This window comes from Saccopteryx leptura, chromosome 13 (assembly GCF_036850995.1).
Source record: "Saccopteryx leptura isolate mSacLep1 chromosome 13, mSacLep1_pri_phased_curated, whole genome shotgun sequence".
Taxonomy (NCBI): domain Eukaryota; kingdom Metazoa; phylum Chordata; class Mammalia; order Chiroptera; family Emballonuridae; genus Saccopteryx; species Saccopteryx leptura.
Genome location: NC_089515.1, coordinates 9532774 through 9553580, shown reverse-complemented (window position 1 = coordinate 9553580; position 20807 = coordinate 9532774). Strand labels below are relative to the sequence as shown.

The following is a 20807-nucleotide window of genomic DNA, read 5'->3' as shown; positions in this document are numbered from 1 at the left end:
TAACTACTTTGATTAAATACTTACCTTGTGCTACTCACTTTTATCCCCATAATAACCCATGAGGAATTATTATCCTTTGACACAACTGAGTGTGAGGTCACCCAGCTTGGTGACGTGGCAGGTTCATCTCAGGTGTGACTGACTCCAGCACCTGTCCTCTCTCCAGCTCAGGCATTACCTGAAGGATTTGAGTTACAGTCCAGTATCATTTTTGGGAAATTATCAGGTTGTAAGTGTAATAATATCATTGATATTTACTAAGTTATATTTCTCTACCTTATGGCCCTGTGGAATCCTCTAAGGTTTTGTATATTTGTGTGGTTGTTTTTAATGGTTGGATTAAGAAGATGTTTTTGTTAACTAATACTACTGTAATGGTTAAGTAGAGGCAGGAGATGATTTATTGTGTATGTATATGAATTGCCATCTTAAATGGAATGTTTTAGTCAAATGCTAGCCCCATGTCTTGCGGGTGGCTTGGATCTCAGGTTGAGGCAGGATGCTGGCTGGGGTGCGGGCCCGCTCCTGAGACGGCTGACTTACCCGGTCATGGCACACGAATGCTGGCCTCAGTCCTTCCTCACGTGGCCCTCTCCGTAGGACTTCGAGAGTGTCCTCATGACATGGCAGCTGGCTTCCTCCAGAGTGAGTGAGTGAGTGATTCAGGACGGTGTGAAGCAGGCTGCACTGACTTCTAGGACCTAGTTTCGGAAGCCACACTCCGCCATTTCTGCAGTACGCCATTGGTTCACAGGTCATCTAGCCACTGGGAGGTGACTACCAGGGACCTGGTATCAACAGGCAGAATCGGTGGCACCTCTCGGAGGCTGGCCAGCACACCATCCTTAAGAACAAGCGTATGGAAGGACGGGGAGTGTCAGACAGCCCTCGCTGTGGAGGGGGGACACCCACACGCGGAAGGGCTCTCAAGCTGTCATTTCACTCTTATGTACACAGAGCACGTCAGAGCCGGACACGGCCTAGTGTGACTTATCTCCGTGGTGCCAGAATTCTTCACTGGTTTGAAAGGTTGAAAATAATAATGCGAATATGAAAGATTGATACTAGCTACAATAGGAAAAGTAACCTAACTCGAAGGCGTAGGAAGAAAAGCTGATGCTCAAGTGCAGACATGAAGGTGCAGTGCTTGTAGCTGTCCTTGGAAAACCAGTTGCTTCCTTAAAATGTTGATACTTCTCCGTGAGAACCCACATGGGCCAGCCGAGCTCTTCAGCGCCACCTGCAGACCAGCGGCGCCTTTTTTCATCTCTTTACACTTGAGATCAGAACCTAGAAACCCCCAGTGACTGAGATGCCAGTTCCCCCACCCTCCCTGCAAAACAAGTGAGCACTTCTGGACGTTGACTCGTTTCCCTCCCTATGTAAGTGCTTCTCGCAGGACGAGAGCTGCACCGTACAGCTCTCCAGCCCCCTCTGTGGCTGTCTGAGGTCAGGGCCAGCGAGTCTCTCTCCTGCCGGCCGGTCCTTTTTCTCCCCAGCGGGACGCCGCTTCCTCAGAAGGGAGGGCGACCAGCCAAACAGTAAGGGTCTAGCCTCCGGTGACATTAGTACAGATTTTAAAGCAGACTGTTCTTAGGGAAAGGGAAGTGAGCATCTACTCTATAATATGGCAAGCAGTGGTTTTAGGATCATTATTCTTATTTTCTGTAATTAAAATATTTTCTCAAGATTATAATGTAGATTTTAGGTAGAGGTTTTGTTTGTTATTTATGTTATCTTTTTCTCAAATGTAAAGTTCAACATTTGTTTTGAGGTGACACTTTCCCTCCGGATTTTGGCCTTGTGAAGTATATAAATACGGTAAAAAGAAGAGGAAGCTTGGCATATTTTAAATTGTTGGCATGGAGAGTCCGTAGTTGAGTGCCCTTATTCAGACAGCTGAAAACAGTGGGCAGGAGTGAGGGGCCCTGCTCCGCAGCCAGCCCCATTTCTCCTGTTTGAACATCCTAGCTTACATGTAGGCAGTGTCAGTGTTCTGCTGGGCTTTACTCTCACACTGACTCTGTCGGGATTGTTTGGAGCCACACGGCAAGGTTGTGGCTCAGCCTCTGAAAGTGCCTAGTGCCTCGTACGGCGTGGATCTGAGCAGCAAGCTCTTCGGCAGAAAAGTCTGGGACGTTTTGTTGTACGGTTCTTTTAATGCCTCACTTGTCATTCTGAGCTGATAGCACTGATTTCTGGGTTAACTTAAACCTTAATATTCTAGTTTTTAGAAGTTTTGAAAGTAAGATTATAAAATGTGAAAATTTTCAAGACAACTAAGTAAATTTAAAGGCAAATTCTTAATTAAACATTGTGTTAATACGGCAGGAGAACAGAAGGAACTCTTGGAGTGTTGCTTCATGTTACACAGAATTCTTATTGAACATGACTTTCCAACTTTATTAATGAATTCATTAAGACACTGATTTTTAATCTAGTTTTTCTTTTGTGTCATGACTGCTGCTGGGACTTGTGTGAATGATGTGTGTGTGTGTGTGTCGTGTATTAACATCAGTGTGGCCGCCCAGAGCTTTCTTACTGCTTACTGTGGGCCCCCTGAGGACTGAGTATGTGAGCTGTTATATTGTTCTACAAATGCAAAACCAAGACTTTACAAAGTAAGTAGAGAAGTAATTGAGTGATACTACTACTTAATAGTTAACGAGGACTGATGCTTTACAGTGTGGTAGGCATTGTTCTAAGGCCTTTCTTTACCTGTATACTTTTATTAACACGAGGGGGAACTCTCCAGGTTTCATCATGACCTTACCCGATTTGCACAAACTCACCAGCCCGGGCTCACGAGCTCCCGTGACACAGCCCCTGGTGTGTCGCAGCTGCGCCCCCCCCCCCCCCCCCCCCCCCCCCCATGAAACAGCTCTGAGCCTCCTCTGGAAGAGATTTAGTTACCCTTTTGCAATCAGAGAAGCTGGAGACAGCTCTCTGGTAAGGGTTTCCTTTCGTTTTTGTTTTTTTTTTAATCTTTCAGTTTTCTTTAAGGTATTTATTTCTCAAAAGACATCCCTTCTCTGTAAGTCTAGGTCAGATAACTTAATGTCTATGAGATTGAAATCTCTTTTTGCAAAGTTGATGTGCTGAAAGTAGCTCTTTTTGTAGTGTCCAAAGTTTGTTAGTGTTTAATTGCATTCATAATAAAGCAACACCATTTATAATTAAGTTTTATTCCCTGGCCGGTTGGCTCAGCGGTAGAGCGTCGGCCTAGCGTGCGGAGGACCGGGGTTCGATTCCCGGCCAGGGCACACAGGAGAAGCGCCCATTTGCTTCTCCACCCCTCCGCCGCGCTTTCCTCTCTGTCTCTCTCTTCCCCTCCCGCAGCCAGGGCTCCATTGGAGCAAAGATGGCCCGGGTGCTGGGGATGGCTCTGTGGCCTCTGCCTCAGGCGCTAGAGTGGCTCTGGTCGCAACATGGCGACGCCCAGGATGGGCAGAGCATCGCCCCCTGGTGGGCAGAGCGTCGCCCCTGGTGGGCGTGCCGGGTGGATCCCGGTCGGGCGCATGCGGGAGTCTGTCTGACTGTCTCTCCCCGTTTCCAGCTTAATAAAAATTAAAAAAAAAAAAAAAAAAAAAAGTTTTATTAAAATATCTCTTACTTTATCACAGTCATTAAATAAAAATATTGCTCTTTTATGACAGTTTGTTATTTGTTGCTGTTCTTTTCTAGGGAAATATGGGAAGTATTACATGCATCGCTTGGAAAGGTGATATGTTAGTTCTTGGAGATGTGGATGGAAATTTAAACTTTTGGGATTTGAAGGGCAGAGTATCCAGGTATGAGTTAAGGATGCGTTCTTGGGATTTGTTGTTGTTTTTTTAAGTAACCTCTTGCCATGGGTCTCTTGTCATTGAACTTGGGAGTAAGGGCCTGGGCCTCGAGCCAGCTCTGGATTGTTCCTGTCTGCAAGTGGGGCAGACAGAAGGGCGGGACACTGCTCCAGCTGTTGTTAAAGGGCACACACCCCCTTTCTGTCACGTGGCCCCTGGCCCAGAAAGTGAAGTAGCTCCCATCACCAGACCTTGTCAGAAACGGAACTAGAAGGGGATGTGGGACATAGTTTCTGATGACGGGGTCTTCCCCGCTTCACCCTGGTGTTTGGTTTGTGTGTGTGTCCGCAGAGGGATCCCTACACACCGAAGCTGGGTGCGGAAGATTCGTTTTGCCCCTGGGAAAGGAAACCAGAAATTAATAGCAATGTACAACGACGGGGCTGAAGTGTGGGACGCGAAGGAGGTAGGCAGAGCCTCCTGTGCGCGCTTAGATAGCACGGGAAGCCGCTCCCTTCCGCGGGGGGGAGGGGGGGGGCTGCGTGACGGCTTTGCCACCCTCAGAACAGTGCTCCTGCTGAACAGTTTTCCTTGCAGTGTCTCTTCCAGAGGGGACAGCTCAGCAGATGGTTTTTGTTGTTATTACTGTCTTTGGGAACTTTAAAATGCGGTCTGCCCGTGGAAGATGGATTGCCAGACTGTTCAGTTTTGAGCTTGCTCTGGGCCTTTGCCATGGGCACCGTCTTTTTTTGACTGTCATCTAGAATGATAAAACATCTTTACTTTCTGAAAGTGACAATCAAATTCACTCTTGAAGGTTCAGATGGTGAGCAGTTTAAGAAGTGGAAGAAATGTGACCTTTCGGATATTGGACGTGGACTGGTGTACGTCAGATAAAGTGATCTTGGCATCAGACGATGGGTGTATCCGAGTCCTCGAGATGTCTATGAAGTCTGCGTGCTTTAGGATGGACGAACAGGAGTTAACCGGTATGGCATTCTAATGATTGGATGTTTTAAAATCTGTCTTTATTTTGTGTAAGATTCTCTCTGAGGACACAGTGGCTTCTGTTCACTCAATCCTTGCTTTCTGAGATCTGAATTTAAGAAATTAAATCTTGGGTGTTTTTGCTGCTGAGATGCTGGACTCTTGCAATTACAGATGTCAGTCAAATGGTTCTCTCAGAATTTAGGAGAACTCGGCAGAGGACATGAACCTAGGGGTGAGGTGCTGCTGGCTTATTAGTGAGGAGCCTTCTATCTTTTGCACCCATTTGTCATTGAAAGGTCATTTTGGAAAGTGTTGTATTATGAATTTTGATGCCTATCTTATGACTTGTTAAACAGCCAGAACAAAATTAGATGTATAAGATTTCTTTTACCAGAATGAAAAATGTTTTAGTAAAAATAACCTCATATGTAACTTTAAGAATAAGATTGACTATAGCCATCACTCGGTTGTAATGCAGTTTTTGTCTGATGAAATTCAGTGCCCATCCTTGCAAGATGCTTGTGGATAGAGTCCTAGTCCGACCCTAATTGGGGGAATGTAGGAAACTTCCCACGTGAAGTTTTCTCTAAGCATGCCTTTGGTGTCCGCGCCAGGCTGTCTGATCTGTAAAACGTTTATAAGAGGCGTGTTTAGTCATGCCCTGTGCTTCAGCGCAGAACTGCGGCTCTGGGGATTGTTGGCACCTTTGTAGGGTCCGCCTTTAGCCCCTTCAGAGACGGGCGTTTTGCAAACCTCCTCTGTGGTGTTCTGCTCATGCTTGAGACACTACCAAGCTGCTGCTGGGTGTCGGCTGGGCTGGGCTCACTTCCGTCAGGTCTGCTTTTGTTTGCCTCACCGTCTACCCCTGCTGCAGTGTTCGGACACCACTTCCTCCTGTGTGGCTGTGATACCACCTGGTGATGCCAGAAGTTGTACATCACCTTCCCATCATGTCCTTAAGACACCGGCCAGCTCTGCAGGCATAGCAGGACCTCCTGGTGGGGGAGCTGGCTGGTCGTGGAAATCGAAGGATATTAAGGAAATTGAGGTCACTTCAAGGGTGATTTGTCTTTTAATTTAGTTGCTAGTTCTAGGTAAAGACGTGTGAAAATGTCATCTAAATGTTTGAGAAGCTTTTCTTTGGACTTTAATTTAGAATTTGCATCTGACATTCTCCAGAGCCAAGGTAGCTTGTTCTGAAATGCACTGACTGCAGAATTAGCCCATATTTAATACCAGACTTAAATATCCAACCTGTGGCCAGATTTTAGATGGCATTGTTCTTTTAAAGTAACAAAAATAATTATTTTTATTTAACCTCTCTTGGTAGCCAGAAAGGGAAAAAATGTTAAGTAGTAATGAGGAATATCAATAAAATTGTGCATACATTATACATATCGCACTTTAAAAACTGAGAACACTGCCTAATAAAGTTAGAGAATAAAGCTGGTGGTGGTGTGAACGTGGAGTTAGGAAAAAAGATGTCTGTGTTTGCGCCTCCAGGTACACGGTGATTTGGTTTTAGAAAATATGTCTGAGATCATATATTTCTATTTTGGGGAATTAGAAGTATAATTTGGACTTACTGATGTCCGGGATAAAAATGAAATCATTTTAGGCCCTACGCATTGATATATCTATCACGTTTAATATATTTTCTTCAGTTCCCCTTGATAACAAGTGGAGAATATAATAAAATGCTGGGTCAAATCTCCCTGAGAAGAGCTTAGAGAGCCCTGTTCTGCCGCGCCCTCTTTGTTTACATTGTCTGACGCTCCCCCAGGCAGGACTGGTCAGCCGGTCGGTGTGGGAGGCTGGAATCCCTGGTTCTGAGTTGAAGATTCCTTCTTGCCTGCTGCCTTGTTTATCAGGGTCATAAAATGGCATAAATATCTTAATGTTCTTATTAGCAGCATCTCAAAGGAATCCGAGATGAGACTTGTTAGTACCATTCTAGTCTGATGCAGGTTCCACACACTTTCAATATGTAGTGTCGCCACGAGCTCAGAGATTTCAGTCGGACGTCCGCCCCAGCTGTGCGGCCCCTCTGCGCACACTGTTCCCAGGTGAGCGCCTGCAGAAGGGGCTTCCAGCATCAGGGCCGACAGGGACCTCCCTCTCGTCTGCCTCTGCTTGCCAGGTCGTTGCTAGTCGTTTCATTTGGGGTATTTGGGAATGTGTCACAACTGGGGTGTTAATTTGTATCATCAATATTTTGTTCCCTGATATTTACTGTTTACACACATTCTGTGACTTGGTGCCAGCAGCGACCACTGTCTGAGGGTGACAGGGGCTGCCTGGAGGACTTGTGAATCATAAGATGCCACCTACCGGGCTGACCAGATGAGAGCGTTGAGTAACTAACCCCCTTCCTCCCGCCCAGTGCTGACTTTAGTGGTTCGGTGGTGGGCAGGTGAGCCTCGTTCTTACCAGGCTCAGCCTTGATAACTGGCTGTGAGAGAAAAAATACATTTGACTAAATGGGAAAAAAAAAAAAACTCATAGCAAAAGAAACCATAAGCAAAGCAATATAGGAATGATAACCTGGGGGAAGTGTTTGTGTGTCATTAACAGATTGTCCCCAGGGAAGGACAAAGATTTACAAACAGCCCTCAACCATGTGAAAGGGTGCCCAACTTTAATCATAAGAAAAATAAATGAAAACGATACCAAGAAACCCTTTCTCAGCTGTCAGGATAACAAAAATCCAAGTTTAAAAACACAGTCGGTGAGGACTCACGCCGTCTTCTGTGCCGTCCCATGAGGCAGGCTAAGCCAGAACGGGAAGCCCTGTTTATAGAGGAGCACCGGTTGATACAGACCGAATGGTAGTTAGCAAACCTCCACTGTGCAGCTCCCATTATCATCAGTGAGTCCAGCAAGGACCACTGAGTGGCAGGCAGAGGGTTCTCGGAGGAGGAAGTTCAGTCTCCCAGTATCTCCCCGACCTTACGAATTCGGAAGAGGAAACAGTGCCCTGACTGGAGAGCCCCGGGGAGACTGACGTGCTGCTTCCTTCTGATGGGGCGCGGCATTCATGTCAGGGATGTTTCCCAGTCTATGCTCAACTAAAGAGCCCCGCGGAGTTCCCCCTTACCTGGACCCCAAGGAGACTGACGTGCTGCTTCCTTCTGATGGGGCGCGGCATTCGTGTCAGGGATGTTTCCCCGAGTCTATGCTCAGAAAACACTTGGGCCAGAGTGGAGGTCATTAGGACAACCGACTGTAAGAATGAAAACATCCAGTGAGATCAAAAGCAAAGTGGGAGGTCTGTCCTGGGGCAGAGGAGACTGAAGAGACATACCCAGGCAGCAGGCAGAGCCTTGGCTAGGCCTCAGGTTTTTGAAAAGAATGCAGCTATTGGAATATTTGAGGAAAATGGGACTTCTGAATATAGACTGCATTTGAGATAATTTTATTGAATCAGTATTAAAACTTGGTTGTGAAAAAAGTAATATTAGAATAGCCTTGGCCGCTTTCCCACTTTGAAATTGGAAAGTCCACATAAAATATTTTCTCTATGATTGAATATATACATAACTACATAGAATGAAGTGTTCTACAGCAGAGCTGTCCAATAGAAACAGACTGTGAGCCACATTTGTGAGTTTAAATTTTCTGGTACTACATTAAAAAGGTAAAAAGAAACAGATGAAATTGATCTTAATAAAAATTTTATTTAAGCCAGTATATCCAAAATGTTATCATTTTAACATGAAATCATTATTAAGAATTGCTAATGAGATAGTGGACACTTTTTAGTGCTTGGTCTTTGGGGTCCAGTGTGTGGTCCATAGGGAGCACGTCTCAGTTCAGAGGACACATTCTCAGCTAGAAAGACTTCAGTCGTGTTCAGATTTTATAAAATTTATGACTAAGATTAGTCCTATATCCTTGTTCTTCCAAATATTCTTAAAAGTTATCCAGTGACTTAATCAAATATACTGCTTACAAAAATTAGGGGATATTTTGCAATGAATATGAAGCGATAAAAAAAGAAGCACTTGTGTTTTTTTTAGTAAACATCAGAAAAACAAGTCAAAGAAAGTTGATTATGCAAATGACATGCAAAACCAACTTTTATGTCATTGGTGAGAATGCACTGTACAAAAGGCTGAAAGTCCTGGAGTACCTGCATGTGCCCTGATCCTCTAATTTTGTGAGCAGTGTATTTTTAAATTAATTAAAATAAGAATTCATTTTCATCACTGGCAGTTCGTATTCCCAGTGATCAGTAGTCATGTAGGACTAGAGGCTGTCGCATGTGACAGCACAGTGTTAAAGCCATTTGTAAATTTGCTTCATTTCATGTAACTGACTCTATCCAAAGGATTCTTGGGGGGCTCTGCAGGACACTGCAGCAGCGTGAGGCTGAGTTCATAAAAGCCAGTGTACCCCAGAGATTGTGTCTCAGGTCAAGAGTCTGACAGAGTGCAGCCATTCAGCGTCAGAGCCCACTGTCTGGGTATTGAGGCCTTTGGGTCTTCTGTTTCTTTGAACTGGAAGTTGTTGAAGAACAGGCAAATCTTGCTTGCTGTGTCCCTAGTCAGCCAACTGCTGCATTCGGGGGGTTTTAGGGCCTAGATTCTAGGAAGGTAGTGCTTTTGTTCAAGGGCTGCCTTTGTAAGGGAGGCTGAGAATATATGTGACCAGAGTGGGCCTAGACCCTGTAGCAATAAGCTCAAGGTTGCTGGACCGTGTCAGCTTAACAGTGCAAAGACATGGAACGGTGTAAGGTGATACTGGTGGGTGTTACTGTTAGTATTTTTAAATAATGAGCTATACTGCTGTCGAATTGTTGCGTTGACTTTATTCAAGTAGGATTATAAACCATACAGGATACCTAAATCTTTAAAAGAGGGAGAAAAACATATTGGTCAGTTTGAATGAAGAACATCTCTCCACTCATAATGTGTCTTAAGTAGTGATACATTGGTCATACTGTCATATGTCACCAGATTTATACATAATTCTTTGCCGACTTATCTCTAAATTGTCTGTAGCTGAAGCTTTATAGTGGTATAACAATTTTATTAAGTTTTTCTTTTTTGTCTAGAGCCTGTGTGGTGCCCGTATCTCCTTGTCCCAAGGGCCTCCCTCGCCTTGAAAGCCTTCCTACTCCACCAGCCGTGGAATGGACAGTATTCTTTGGATATTTCTCATGTGTAAGTTTTTCCATTTCTGTTGTCCTTTTAAATTTCCTTGGGGATGAAGGACACCAGTGGAAATCAGCAGTGCTCCAGGACTGAAACCCAGGCTGAGGCAGGGACTGCAGCACTCGGGGCACTGCCGCCCTGCCTCTTGTGGCCAGCCCCCGGCTGTGCGCTCAGTGCACCTTCCGCTCTCGGCTGGCCACACGGTCGTCTCACCGTCTGAACGTGGCAGGAGTGTGGACGGGGCCAGCTGAGGCCAAGAGGAATTGAGGGCCAGGCTTCAGTCTTTTTTAATTGGCCTACTTTAAAGGTATTTTGTTTTATAAATCTCAATGTCTGCCTCATTGCAAAAAAAAAATACGTCCAGAACTTCTATTTGCAGTTATTGAGTAAGCCCACAATGTTACTGACCTTGCGCCGCGTGGAGAGCACAGGTTAGGTTTAAGGTTAGGAGAAGAGAAAAGTAGCGCGCTGATGTGCCTGCTCTCCAGGGCGGACCTGCCCAGGGAGCGCAAGTCCTGTTGACTGAGCAGAATGAGCAGACTTCTTTGGTCGTCGCTAAGCTCCTTACTAACTAACATGACTCTAAACCTGCTAGTTGTTGAAGCCCACTGCTGCATTTTCTGAGTTCTTGAAAGTCAGACTTTCTTGACTCACTTTGTGGTTTGACTAAAGGTACTTGAAGCAGACATTAAAGATGATTGGTGGGTTCCTAAGTAGACTGTTGTTTTGTTTAACAATCAGGTTTTAACCAAGAACTGCAAAGAGGTTATTTCTGTGATGAACACCCATTCAAAATCTTTTCTGTGCAGGGATTATCCAGAAAATGAAGAAATAAAGAATCTCCTTCAAGAGCAGTTGAATTCATTGTCTAAGTAAGCACTCCAATTATTTTTTATTAGATACGAATGTGAGGAAGGAAAATACAGTCGTTTAGGCTATTTAAAATTAAAATAGGTTGTGTTTTAGGAAACATTAGTGGCCCAAGGAGAGGCCATTTTCTGTCACCGAGGTTTGTCCCTGTGGCAGCTGTGCGTGTGGAAGTGGTTGTGTCATAGCTACACTGACAGCATTTATCTTCGGCAAGTTCCTAAGTGTCAGGCTGCTCTGGTCTCCGGTCTGGGCAGGAACAGAGCTGGAGGAGAGTGTCCTGTGGTCTGGTGGCCTCCACCACAGATGCCCTGCAAAGCCGCCTGTGAGGACGGACACGGGCAGTTCTGTGGGCCAGCTTCCCGCTTCCAAAGCGGCTCTCCGCGTGGGGCCAGGCACAGCTCTGGGAAGATCAGTTTGCTCCCCGAGCCAAGAGCATTTAGAAGTATGTACTGGGAATAGTATTGCAGAGGAAGAAGAAAAATATGGGTCCACAAGGAGTTCTTGGTACAACCTACCACATTTTTGCAGTCTAGAGTATCACGTGTAATTAAATATTTACTAAGTTGGCTGTAATAGAATGCTGTATTGATGGCAAATCAAAATTATGACTTTGTTTCTCTCTTCAGAGGTTAACATTTGTGATTAAGTGGAAAAAGAATAAAGAATATCTTTCCTCTTCCCCCCCAATTTATGAATATTCTATTTTTGCTTGTTTTAGAAATATCAGTTCATAAAAACGCTAGCCTTTCTTCCTTAAATATTTAATTTCTGGGATAGTTTCAGATGTAAGTTCTGAATGCAGCTTCTCTAAGGTATAAACTGTTCCTGGTAACTAGTAAAGTCACTTTATCAACAGTGACGTTCTCGTGCCTGTAGTCAGGCAGCTGATCGCACTGTAGTATCACAAGGAGTCAGCCACAGTCGGGGCCTCACCGACCCTGTGGTGGCTGCCAGGTGCCACTTCTCCCGTGGTACACCCTGTGCTCCAGAAGCTTCCGTAGTACCAAGGACATGGCAGAGTAACTTCTGTAAGTTCTAAACATTGATTGAACTCCTTGCTTTACTGTTTCATTAAAATGCTCTTCTTGCCTTGGTCTGGATTCCCGTCTGCAGTGACATAAAGAGACTCTTGCTCGACCCGGAATTCAGCCTCTTGCAAAGATGCCTGCTTGTGTCCAGGTAACACTTTTTGAAGTATTCTGTGTAAGGGATAGAGAATTTCAGGTTAACTCGTTTCTCTTATTACCACTGTTAAGACCAAACTCAGATTTTAGAAATTTTAGTTCGTGCTTTAATATGGCAATTTTGAAAGTAGTGACACAAATAAAAATACATCTAAATGTGAAATCTAGGCCTTTCCTATCGAAAAGACTCCCTCTTACATGGAGACAGCTTTTTAAAAATGTGTGGTTTATAATATTAGCTATAAGGACATGTCCCTAAATACACTGATAAGTTATATTTAGAATCAGTAACACACTTACACTCTACAGTGTTGTCACTTATAAAAAAGACACTTCCCTCCGCTCCCCAGAGAATGCGTTGCAGGCTATCGCCAGGCTCATGTGGCCAGTTATCCCAGAGGACTCTTCCTTAGTGAGACTCTGCAGAGTGAGGTGTGCCGGCGGCAGACAGGAGGGGCCAGCAGCCGCGGTGTCACTCCTCGCAGAACGGAGAGGGCGGGGGCTGCCGGGACCCTGTGCAGTCAGGCCCTGCGGTCCAGGGACAGGGCTGCAGCCATGGTGCTCCCCGTGACGCACGGCCCCTGGGGTCGGGGCCCGCCTGCCACGTGAGTCAGCGCACTGTGGTTCCCCCCGCAGGCTGTACGGCGACGAGTCAGAGCTGCACTTCTGGACGGTGGCCGCGCACTACCTGCACAGCCTGTCCCCCGAGAAGCTGGCCGCGAGGGAGACCGCGCCCCGGGATGGCGTGAGCAACCCACTGGACATCTGCTATGACGTCCTCTGTGAGAACGCCTACTTTCAGGTACTGGGCTTCTCCTTGCTTCCACGTCTGTCTGGTCGTCTCGAGGACTCTGGAAGTAAGTTCAGGCCCACATGATAGAAATGAGGCCCTTCGCACATTTGCTTAAAAAGGGCTGACCCTTGAAAAGTTTATAGTGTTTACTAAGTTTTTTATACACACTGAAATTTTATTAACATTTATTTTTCTTTGCCTAAAATACTTTCCATTTAGGTTGATTATAATTCTCTTTTATTATTTTCTGTAAATGACATACAGTATTTATTTCACTTGGTTTGAATTTTCTATTTTTTATATAAAAAGGTAGCTTTGTGACTTTTTAAGTATAGATGTCCCCTGCTCTGCGCAAGTGCCGCCTGCAGGAGGCAGACCTGCGCACAGACCAGAGTGCGCTTCCCTGGCCCCGCCCCACGCCCCTCCTGCCCTGGGCCTCCGGAAAGTTGGGTCATCACCTTAGAAGTCAGAGTAATGTTTATTCAAGTGACACTATTAATGATAGTGAGTTGGCCCTGGCCGGTTGGCTCAGCGGTAGAGTGTCGGCCTGGCGTGCAGGGGACCCGGGTTCGATTCCCGGCCAGGGCACACAGGAGAAGCGCCCGTTTGCTTCTCTACCCCCCCCCTCCTTCCTCTCTGTCTCTCTCTTCCCCTCCTGCAGCGGAGGCTCCATTGGAGCAAAGATGGCCCGGGCGCTGGGGATGGCTCCTTGGCCTCTGCCCCAGGCGCTAGAGTGGCTCTGGTCGCAGCAGAGCGACTCCGCAAAGGGGCAGAGCATCACCCCCTGGTGGGCAGAGCGTCGCCCCTGGTGGGCGTGCCCGGTGGATCCCGGTCGGGCGCATGCGGGAGTCTGTCTGACTGTCTCTCCCCGTTTCCAGCTTCAGAAAAATACAAAAAAAAAAAATAATAATAATAATAGTGAGTTTAAATAATTCAAAAGTCTTACAATCCAAGGTCAATTTTCCTTTTTTCTACCCTAGAAATTTCAGCTGGAAAGGGTTAACCTGCAGGAAGTGAAACGGTCAACATACGATCATACACGGAAATGTACGGACCAGCTCCTTCTCCTGGGTCAGGTACGCCGGCGTCCGAGCTCGTCATGATTCATGGGGTGGCCGGGCGTCCGTGTTTCAGAGCTTTACCACTCTCTCCCTCTCGCTGTCTCTCTCTGTGTCTCCGTCTCTCCCTGCCTCTTCCTCTCTCTCTCTCTCTCTCTCTCTCCCTCACACACACACACACACACACACACGCGTGCACGCATCATCATAGTGTTTCTCCTAAGGTACGAGTATAAATTTAGGCTTTCTCTAAAAACAAGACCAGCAAATCTTTTAAGAAAGTGAAATGATCTGGTTGACCAGCCTGTAATTTGGGCCTCCGCAGTGCTGAGTGAGGCCTGCTTTGTTCCGTGTTCCTGCAGAGGCTGGTGCGGAGCTGGAATGAGCAGTCGCTGTGGCACTGTCCCCAGAGGGGGGTTGTGGCCGTCCCCAAGGGGCAGTGCAGGGCTTGTGTTTTTGTACCTGTAAACAGCATTCCTGAGCAGTTTTTTGAAAGTGAAAGTCTTCTTTCAGCTAAGTTTTAGTTCTTTGTTATGAATTTAAAAGATTATGTTGGAGGAAAATAATGAAAAGAACTTCCTTATTAGACAGACAGAGCTGTGCAGTTGCTGTTGGAAACAAGTGCGGATAACCAGCACTATTACTGTGATTCACTGAAAGCCTGTTTGGTCACAACTGTCACCTCGTCAGGCCCCTCCCAGAGCACCATAAAGCTGGTGGCAACTAATATGATTGCCAATGGCAAGTTGGCAGGTAAGGGGGCCGTGCGGGTGTGTTTGTCAGCACTTGAAAATTGGGCCCATTCCCAGCCAAGGATGAGATTATTAGGGACAGTTCCTGTTTACATATGCTGGAAAAAGAAAGATTATTGCTAGCTCTTTAGAAGACAGTTGTATAATTAATCCAGACCAGAACACTTAAAAGTGGAAGGGGGCACTATTAGTAAGTAAGACGACAGGCGTAAACTGGACACACCTGGGCAGAACAAAAAGTGTGAAAACCAGTGGAGACGTGCGTCACCGTTTTTACGTGGGACTGTCGTGCCTCCTGCCTGGGCATGTGGGGGCAAGGCTGGGGAACTGCTTCGGAGTGTGTCCGGCAGGTACCAGCGCGCCAGCCCATGAGGCCAGGCGGGGCGGCGGTGACTGGTCGGACGCCGCGTGGGTGCGGGCTGCCGTTTGTCTTGCAGAGGGCGTGCAGCTGCTGTGCCTGATTGACAAAGCCGCGGACGCCTGCCGCTACCTGCAGACCTACGGCGAGTGGAGCCGGGCGGCCTGGCTGGCCAAGGTGGGTGGTCCGGCGGTGCCCTGCGTGTCTGGGATGGAAACGCAGTCGTGACCTTTTCACTCCTCATTGAGAAGTTTTGTTTTGGGGGGGGGGGGGGCTGCAGAGCTGCTCTACACATTTTTTCTTATAACTCTCATCCTCCTGTTCTTCAGGAACTAAGTTGCATTGCTTCCTATCGAAAGGTGCAGTTCACATTGGTAACAGTGGAGTGAAAGCAGTCGCCCCATCCCCTGCTGGGGTGTGAGCCCAGAGGTGCCGTGAGGCCCCCTTGTCCCCGGCTGGGTCCTTGTCACCACTAGCCCTGGCCAGCAGCAGGTTGGCACTGTGCCAGTCAAGCAAAGCCCAGCATTGCTTCATGGGGACAGGTCCCCTCTTGACTACTGTTTTATACATCTAGTGCAGATACCTTTAACCGTGGGCGTCTTTCTCAGGTCCGTTTAAATTCTGAAGAGTGCGCCGATGTTTTAAAGCGGTGGGTTGACCACCTTTGCTCTCCACAAGTCAACCAGAAGTCCAAGGCCCTCCTGGTCCTCCTGTCCCTGGGCTGCTTCTCCAGCGTGGCCGAGACGCTGCACAGGTAGGCGGGGTGGGCGAGGTCCTCGCAGCTCTGCTGCATGGGGAGGGGGGCTCAGTGCCTGCAGGAAGGGGAACTGGGGCTCTAGGTTAACAGTTACCTCTAAATGAGTATCAGAGAAACCTTAGAGAACTGGGGACAGTTCAGCTTTGCATAGAGCAACCAGAGAGCAAGCAGTGGGAAGGGTGACAAAGTGTGTTGAGTGGCAATATCTTCCCTGAAAATCTTGAATAGTAAAGCCCATAAGTTCTTATGGGACATTTTACTTATTTAAAAGTTAAGGAAGGCCCTGGCCGGTTGGCTCAGTGGTAGAGCATCAGCCTGGCCTGCAGGAGTCCCGGGTTCGATTCCAGGCCAGGGCACACAGGAGAAGTGCCCATCTGCTTCTCCACCCCTCCCCCTCTCCTTCTTCTCTGTCTCTCTCTTCCCCTCCCGCAGCCAAGGCTCCATTGGAGCAAAGATGGCCCGGGCGCTGAGGATGGCTCCTTGGCCTCTGCCTCAGGCACTAGAATGGCTCTGGTTGCGACAGAGTGACGCCCCGGATGGGCAGAGCATTGCCCCCTGGTGGGCATGCCGGGTGGATCCCGGTCGGGCGCATGCGGGAGTCTGTCTGACTGCCTCCCTGTTTCCAACTTCAGAAAAAAAAAGAAAAAGAAAGAAAAAAAAACAAGTTAAGGGAGATAGTTTGGGGTAAATATGGCCAAAGATCCCTTACTAACTGGAGATGGGAATGCACATGCTTGTCCTAGCTCTGAAGGCTTCTGTGTGTTTCAGCCCTTCCACACTTAAGTGTTAATAAAAGAGTGCTTGGGGTTAGGGACCTGCGTGTGCGCGCCCCCCTTCCTCTGTAAGCGGGGACTCAGGTGCTGCTGTAAGTGACATAGCACTCGGGGTTTGGGGGAAATGTGCAGGAATCTTTACAGAGAAATGTGCCCTGGGACGGTGCTTTGTGAATCCGCAAACCACCAGGCCTGACTCTTGTTCTGTTGAGCAGCATGAGATACTTCGACCGAGCGGCCTTGTTTGTGGAAGCCTGTCTCAGGTACGGCGCCATTGAAGTCAGCGAGGACACGGATATCCTTTGCCAGGCCGTTCACGCTGAGGCAGAAACACGGGGGTCGAGTGGGCTTTAGCTCCCCCTGGGGTGTGCTGCTGGGCAGGAACCTTCTATCAGAAAAGGTCCTGTTCCGATTCCCCCAAGCCAGGAGGGGAGGTGGTCGCGTCACTGGCTTCAGCCCTGAGACGGACCAGGGACAGGGAGGGACTGAAAGGGAGGGGTCTCAAATTCCGGAATCCCTTGTTTAACTTGAAAAGAAAGTAAAAGAAGTAACTTGGGAAAGGTAGAGGCGCCTGCTACTTTAACGTTAGTACTGTTTCAAAGCGGTGCACTCCATGGAATGAAAGATACACATTTACCTGGAAAAATTTATAGGAATAAATATAAAAAAGACTCACTGTTATCCAGTGATGGTCCCATGGGGGACAAGACACGCACTTCAAAGAGATGTCGTGTGAGCAAGTCACTGAGCCTCCACAGCCAGGGACCCATTGTGTCTTCTGGGTGGCAGGGGAGCCCAGTTTTTCCTTTGAAAAGAGTGGGCTTGAGAATACAGCTCCCACAGCCCCGCCTGTGCTCACGGTACTTCCTGACCTCCTACCCTGCGGCCTTGTTTCTGCATGGCAGGTGCTTGCTTTTCTGTACACTTTCATTAGCTTACTCAAGAGCACGTATCTAGGTGCTGGTAAAACTGACTCTAGTTCAGAGGAGCCCTTCTGAATATCAGAACCCGGGAGCAGGGCCATCCAGAACCCTCAGCCCCGACGCATGGAGCTCCCGCCGTGGGTCGGGCTCATTCAAGCTGTCTCGACCCCAAACTGCCAACCTTGGACTTCAGAATGGCACAGGGGTGTGCACGTTCTCTCTGTCCTCTTTCTTGTCCCAGCTTTTAGTTGTGTTCAGGTCGTGGGAGGCTCTGGGACGATGGTGGTTGGGTCTTCTAGGAGGAGAAGCGTTGGGCCCAGCTGGTACTCAGTGTAGTGACGTTGCAGATGGAGGCATTGCCTCCCCCAAGCCAGCAGTGGCCCATCAGTCCCTCCTGCTGTCCGTCCTGCCAGGGGAGCCTGGGTGGAGTGTGGTCGAGCCCTTGCTGCCCTGCTGGCCCTTAACCGCGGCTCACAGAAGCTCGTCTCAGCCGTCTACGCGGATTACGCGCGGAGCTTGAAGAACCTGGGTTTTAAACAGGGAGCGGTTCTTTTTGCTTCCAAAGCTGGGGCAGCTGGCAGAGATTTACTGACTGAGCTGGAGTCCCCCAAACAGGACCTGGCTGAAGAGTGACAGGTGAATGTGTGTCAGGAAAGCTGACCTTGCAAGCCAGGTGAGGGTGTCAGTTTGGCTGTGGTCAGGGTCACAGCCAGCCTGATGGGAAGCTGACCCTCCAGGGTCCTGCGCTCTCCCACACTCCCGGCTCCCGGCGTATGAACGTTGACCTTGGTAGGAGCTGGTGCCGTGTCCTGTGTCAACTCAGAAAATCATGAAACCTTCAGATGTTGAAAGTGCGTCATTTTCTACTTTTGGAGAGAGAGCTCTAAGAGCCCCTGGAAGCACCAATTTTTTAAGGGTAAAAATTCAAGTGACTGAATTGCTTTTCTCATTGATTAAAGATGTTTGGAAAATCTAGAGTAAAGGCAGTTTGTGAGACCTGTTCTCATATGTGCCTATGTTTATACAATCATTTAAGATACAAAAACAGCAGAAATACTTCACCAGTAATGATGATTTATCAAAGCATTCCTTGTTTTCTGACCTTGAAAACACAGTTGCTTATCCCCCAGTTTAAGCAGTGGCTGAATTTTATAATTTCAGGCTCATGGGGAAATTTTAAGCTCTGTGTTTGTTCCAGTTTGTGGGGTCTTTGATATTTGAATTGTAACCCTTTCTCTGATGCGTTATGGTAACCTTTTAAAATCTTTGTGCTTTAATTTTGTCTTTGTGTTCTTGATGTGCCTGTTATATATTATTGCTGATAACTTCAATGTCTATAACTCACAGAAATGGTAAATAAAAAAAAAGAGGAAATTCCATTTAGGCCTTTGTGTTCTCTGCATTGCTGTGCATGAGGCCCGGCGCTGTGCTGCTGCTCGGCCAGTCCAGCTGCCCACCCTCCGTAGCCCCGGCCCCTTGCGGAATCTGGAGAAAAGAGGCTCCAGGACTTCTGAGGTGCAGCACAGAGCTGACCAAGCGCCGCGCCCAAGCGAGTGGGCCGGCCTCTGCGCTCCGGGAGCGGGGCGTGGCCCGGGAGCGGGGCGTGGCACAGCTGACCCAGCACCGCGCAGGCCTGAGCTCCCGGGAGCGGGGCGTGGCACAGCTGACCCAGCACCGCGCAGGCCTGAGCTCCCAGGAGTGGGGTGCGGCCTGTGGCTTCCACAGGTGATGAGCACTGAGATCCATGGACAGCAAGGGCGGTCTCAGGGGTGCTGTTCCCAGGCCAGCGGTGGCTCAATGTCCTGGAGAAATTGGGGTCCTGTAAGTGGCAGGGTCGACTTGCCTGGCTGCCTGTGCAGGTTACAGCAGGATTCCTCAAGACCACGGGCAAAACCACTCTCCTTATGCTACTTATTTAAGTGATCGTCTGGACATATTTTACTTATTCAACCACCACTAACTAGTTCAAGGAAAAGGGTGCAGGTCCGAGGGCGCAGAGAGGAAAAAGAGAGTATTTTGGAAATGAAATGTGCTTTGGCTTTGAGGCCAGGGCCGAGGCGTTGCCTGATGGGGCAGAGGAGCGGGCAGCCGCTGAGCGGGCTCCGTCCTAGGCCCCCAGGGTGGGAAGGCGGTCACTGCTCTTCCAACAAGGCGAGGCCAGGTCTGCTCCAGGAAGTATCACTGTCTAGGTCTTTCCATTGCCGTGAAGGTGGCAACAGGACGTTTAGTTCTTTTAAAATAGAGATCAGGGGGCACGTGGGCAAGCCTCACCTCACAGCCCTTCCCAGCAGAACGGCCCTGCTGGGACAGCCCACCCTCTCAGCTCTGCTGCCTGGACATGTCCTCTTGCAGGAGGACAGTGCTGTGTGTCAGCGAGCCCTGAACCCTGTGGTCGCCGTGACGTTCACTGTCAGCGGAGGGTGTGATGGAGACAAGCCTAGAGGGCACAGACTTGTCTCTGAGCTGCAAAGACCCCAGCCGGGCAGAGGCGAGCCCACGGGGCTCTGTGGCTTTGGGAGCCTGCCTGCAATTCATTGGGCTGCCTCAAAACAATTTGTGATGAAAGGACTTTTTTTCAATTAAAATACAAATGCGTGTTCAATTGATTACACTTGTGCTGGTGTTTTAACAGAAGGAAAGGCTAGGCTTTAGGGATGGGTTCTCCTGAGAACCGAGGACTCGAATTAGAGGGCCGGCTCAAAGGGACCGGGAGAGGGTCGCCCTGCGTGGCCTGTCCTTAAAGGCTTATCCCTGCGGTTTGCTTGGCCAGCCCTGGGGACCCGCCCAGAACCCACTCACCTTCCACTTAGCAGACTTCCAGGGACTCGCAGCGCTCCTATGAGTCCATCGGACAAGTTCAGGCTTTCTTCTCTGGTGTTTGGCTCCCGTGTCCAAAAGGACCAAGTGAACACCACCATGGATACGTGGCCGAGGCGAGGGCAGAGTGACTGCCCTAGGGACAAGGGAAGGAAAGGGACAGGGCTCATGCAGAGGCAGCTTAAGGTCAGTTGAGGCCCCAGGCACAGAAGAAAATATTGGGCCCCTTACATTAGGAAAAAGTGTCAAGTTGGGGTTTTGTGGGGCCCATCGGAAGTCGGGGCCCAGGAGGTGCACCCGGTGTGCCTGCCGTTAAACCTCCCTCTGGCTCCATGGGCGATTTGAGTTGATTTTTAGCTTTCCCATCTTATAAGTATGCAAAGCTGGGTGCAATTACGGAAGAAGGCTGGTGCAGAGCCCGCTTCAGCAAGACCAGAGACAGGCAGGGGCTCAGAGTTGCAGCCCTTCCTCTGGGTCGAGGGTCTGTCATCACAGCCTGCAGCTCTGAGCCCGCTCCCTGCTGTTGTGTAAATGAAGTTCCCCTAGAACACAGCTGTGCCCGCTACTCTGTCGGCGGCTGCCTGTGCACAC

The 20807-nt window shown here is 48.5% G+C and overlaps 1 protein-coding gene across 2 annotated transcripts in view; it reads left to right on the top strand.

Annotated features, from left to right (window-relative positions):
- The window catches only part of WDR11 (WD repeat domain 11), a 52272-nt gene extending 33494 nt beyond the window's left edge, over positions 1-18778 (top strand). Inside the window, exons 17-29 of one of the 2 annotated variants that reach the window (XM_066354564.1) lie at positions 3685-3791; positions 4137-4251; positions 4603-4774; positions 9832-9940; positions 10741-10803; positions 11915-11980; positions 12622-12787; positions 13759-13854; positions 14424-14589; positions 15026-15123; positions 15555-15700; positions 16692-16772; positions 17876-18778. In XM_066354564.1, the coding sequence (XP_066210661.1) occupies positions 3685-3791; positions 4137-4251; positions 4603-4774; positions 9832-9940; positions 10741-10803; positions 11915-11980; positions 12622-12787; positions 13759-13854; positions 14424-14589; positions 15026-15123; positions 15555-15700; positions 16692-16772; positions 17876-18032 (1542 nt within the window). In that variant the 3' untranslated portion in view covers positions 18033-18778. Of the gene's footprint in view, positions 1-3684; positions 3792-4136; positions 4252-4602; positions 4775-9831; positions 9941-10740; positions 10804-11914; positions 11981-12621; positions 12788-13758; positions 13855-14423; positions 14590-15025; positions 15124-15554; positions 15701-16608; positions 16773-17875 lie in introns of those variants that run through there. The other variant, XM_066354565.1, reaches the window with a different exon arrangement.
- Positions 18779-20807: the final 2029 nt, after the last annotated feature.